The 2,506-nt window shown below is 33.6% G+C and overlaps 1 protein-coding gene across 1 annotated transcript in view; it reads right to left on the bottom strand.

Annotated features, from left to right (window-relative positions):
- The window catches only part of LOC111410059 (hippocampus abundant transcript-like protein 1), a 7,266-nt gene extending 5,070 nt beyond the window's left edge, over window positions 1–2,196 (bottom strand). The window contains exons 1-2 of the mRNA XM_023040222.1: window positions 1,937–2,196; window positions 433–544 (exon numbers count right to left, since the gene is read on the bottom strand). Of these exons, the coding sequence (XP_022895990.1) occupies window positions 433–544; window positions 1,937–2,101 (277 nt within the window). The 5' untranslated portion in view covers window positions 2,102–2,196. The remainder of the gene's footprint in view (window positions 1–432; window positions 545–1,936) is intronic.
- Between the last annotated feature and the right edge of the window lie 310 nt (window positions 2,197–2,506).

Below are 2,506 nucleotides of genomic sequence, written 5' to 3'. Positions count from 1 at the left end.
AGCGAGAGAAGGTTCTATGTGAAAAAATCGCCCAAATTTTTTTTATTTAAAATTACTTTCTCACAGATTTATCTCACAGGCCAGTCATATATGCCTGCACAATGTTGGTCCAATGATGAGTGGATATATATGTAACCAGATTAAAGGTATGTTATGTCTATACGTGTTGCTGCTACTTCATAAGGAAAAAAATTGCTTATAATTTTATTTTAGTCATAAAATTTAAGTCTTCTACGTGTAAATGTCAGAATAATATTTCGTCTATGATCTAAATCTAGAACTGAATATACTTTCTCTGCATCAAATTATGAGATCAATGACAACTCATTATTGCTCCACCAATAGAATTGCTGGCTTAGAATGCTATCAAAAGCTGGAACATTCCCCATGGAAGCACTCTTTAAATAAGCAAAACCATATAGTACTTTGTACCTAGTGGAATAATGGAGAGAACCAAGGGAACTGTGAGCAAAGTTTTCCTTCCATAAGCATCAGACAGATTCCCAATCAATGGCATCATGACAACAGACCCCAATCCTGCAATCTGCATAACATTCCTCCATTAGTGCTTGGTAAAAATTTGTTTTACCCCATAAGTTATAACTTTACACGGTATACTTTTGCTCCAAAATTAATTGATGAAAATTGTGATTATTCTTTGATCTTTTCTCTTTGTAAAAAACGGAGAATAAAACAAGATTTTGAAATTCAAAACTTTAAGCAATGCCATCAATTCCGCTGTCTATAAATATGAAGTAGCGACTAAGCATGAACAGACTTTGTATAGCTTATAATTTGTGAATAATTAGTGAATGTCTGAATAAGAAGAACAGACTAATAAAAGCACAGTTGAACAACCTTTCTGGCTCCACCGGAATTGGTCAAAGGTCAGGCTTAGTTCCCCATATTTATGATAATCCGGTGACATTTAAGTAGAGGTTATGTGGTGCATAGAAAATTGTAATTTTTGCTTCGTAGCTACTCTAGTCAAAACAGTGTGATAGAGGGTAAAATCTATTTTCGTTTAAATTGATGACCAGCTGCTAGTTTATCCACACGATATATCTGCACTTATCTATGATAGTTTGTAATCCATATATACTGCTTATAGTGTATACTCTTCAGATATGTTATGAGAAACCAACCTTTTAATTTAAGTTCTATCAATGCTCTGAGATTCTTCATGTGGTAAAGCAAATCTCACCATCTCATACCACTTCTCTCCTTTCTATTTATATGCAGAAAGCATCTATATTATTCTCCAAGGGACCCGTTCTCACAACCAAATTGGCCCTTTGTACTCTATAATTCAAGTCTGTTATTCAACACTCTATCAATATATCGATCCATCGAGCAGATCCAAACCCTTCAACAAGTACTTAAGCCTACGGAGGCTATAAAATTGTCCTCCTAATCTACAAGTCCACCTGTTAACCCAAATCTAGATTGCAATTTCAGGGAGGAGTGGGGTGTTAGAGAAAGAAAATAAGTCCTTTCACACGGAAAAACATGCAAGCAAACAGTTTAAAACTCCTGTTCGGTTGGGGAAGAAGAGGAGAGAAAAACAGTATTCCATCCAGCCAATAGGAGCACCACAATATATGATGATTAATTCACGGAAATGCATAAAACATTGCCGTATACTCTGATAGCTTGTTTGAAAATAACACACAATACAAGAAAGGAAAAGTAGTTAAAAAAATTACGATGTCTGCAAAAACACCAAATTATATCCTTATGCTGGAAATATAATTATCGAGAGATTTTGAGACCTTCTGATTCGGAATATAACAATTGCACTAAGTAGCTTCCAAATCCAATATTTAAAATCAATAATGAAAGTACTAATAATTACAGAAAGAGAAGCAAAAATGAATTGCAGTAGATTGAATTAAAGAAAGGTGAATATGAAGATAGGAATGAAGTAAAATCGTACCGCTTGTTGGAAGCCGGTAAGGTAAATGGCAAGTGAACACTCGTCTTTACCAGGACACACTGCCGCCATTGTAACGTCAGTGATGGCCGGATTCACCATTAAGCCCGCTACATTCGAGAGGAACACTGTAACGAACAGGTGACTTAAACTCCCCCAATTCTCCATATCTTCCTGTGGATTGTTTGTGTCAGTTACAATAAGAGGAGAATGTGATCAGCAAGTTTGACGCTTGAACTTCGTCACTTTTGTTCATAATATAATAACTTCACTCCAGCATGAGCAACTTGCTTTTTTGCAAAATCTACCCCTCATTTTTTCCAATTTTAGAAAAATCAACCCAAATTTATCTATTTAGACATTTATCTAAAAACTTATTTTGTTTTCGACCTATTTTTCAACCAAACATTCTTCAAATAAAAAAAAATTACACGAATATTCAAAATTATTTTCTAATTTTTAACTACATATTCTAAAAAAAAATTCATTATTATAAAACTCATGAAAAATGAATTCTGTAATAGTGATTTTTTAAAGAATATATGATTAAAAATTTGAAAAAATGAATTTAGG

This window comes from Olea europaea, chromosome 15 (assembly GCF_002742605.1).
Source record: "Olea europaea var. sylvestris chromosome 15, O_europaea_v1, whole genome shotgun sequence".
NCBI classification, from domain to species: domain Eukaryota; kingdom Viridiplantae; phylum Streptophyta; class Magnoliopsida; order Lamiales; family Oleaceae; genus Olea; species Olea europaea.
The sequence above is the reverse complement of the archived record's forward strand: the minus strand, read 5'-3'. Positions and strand labels throughout refer to the sequence as shown.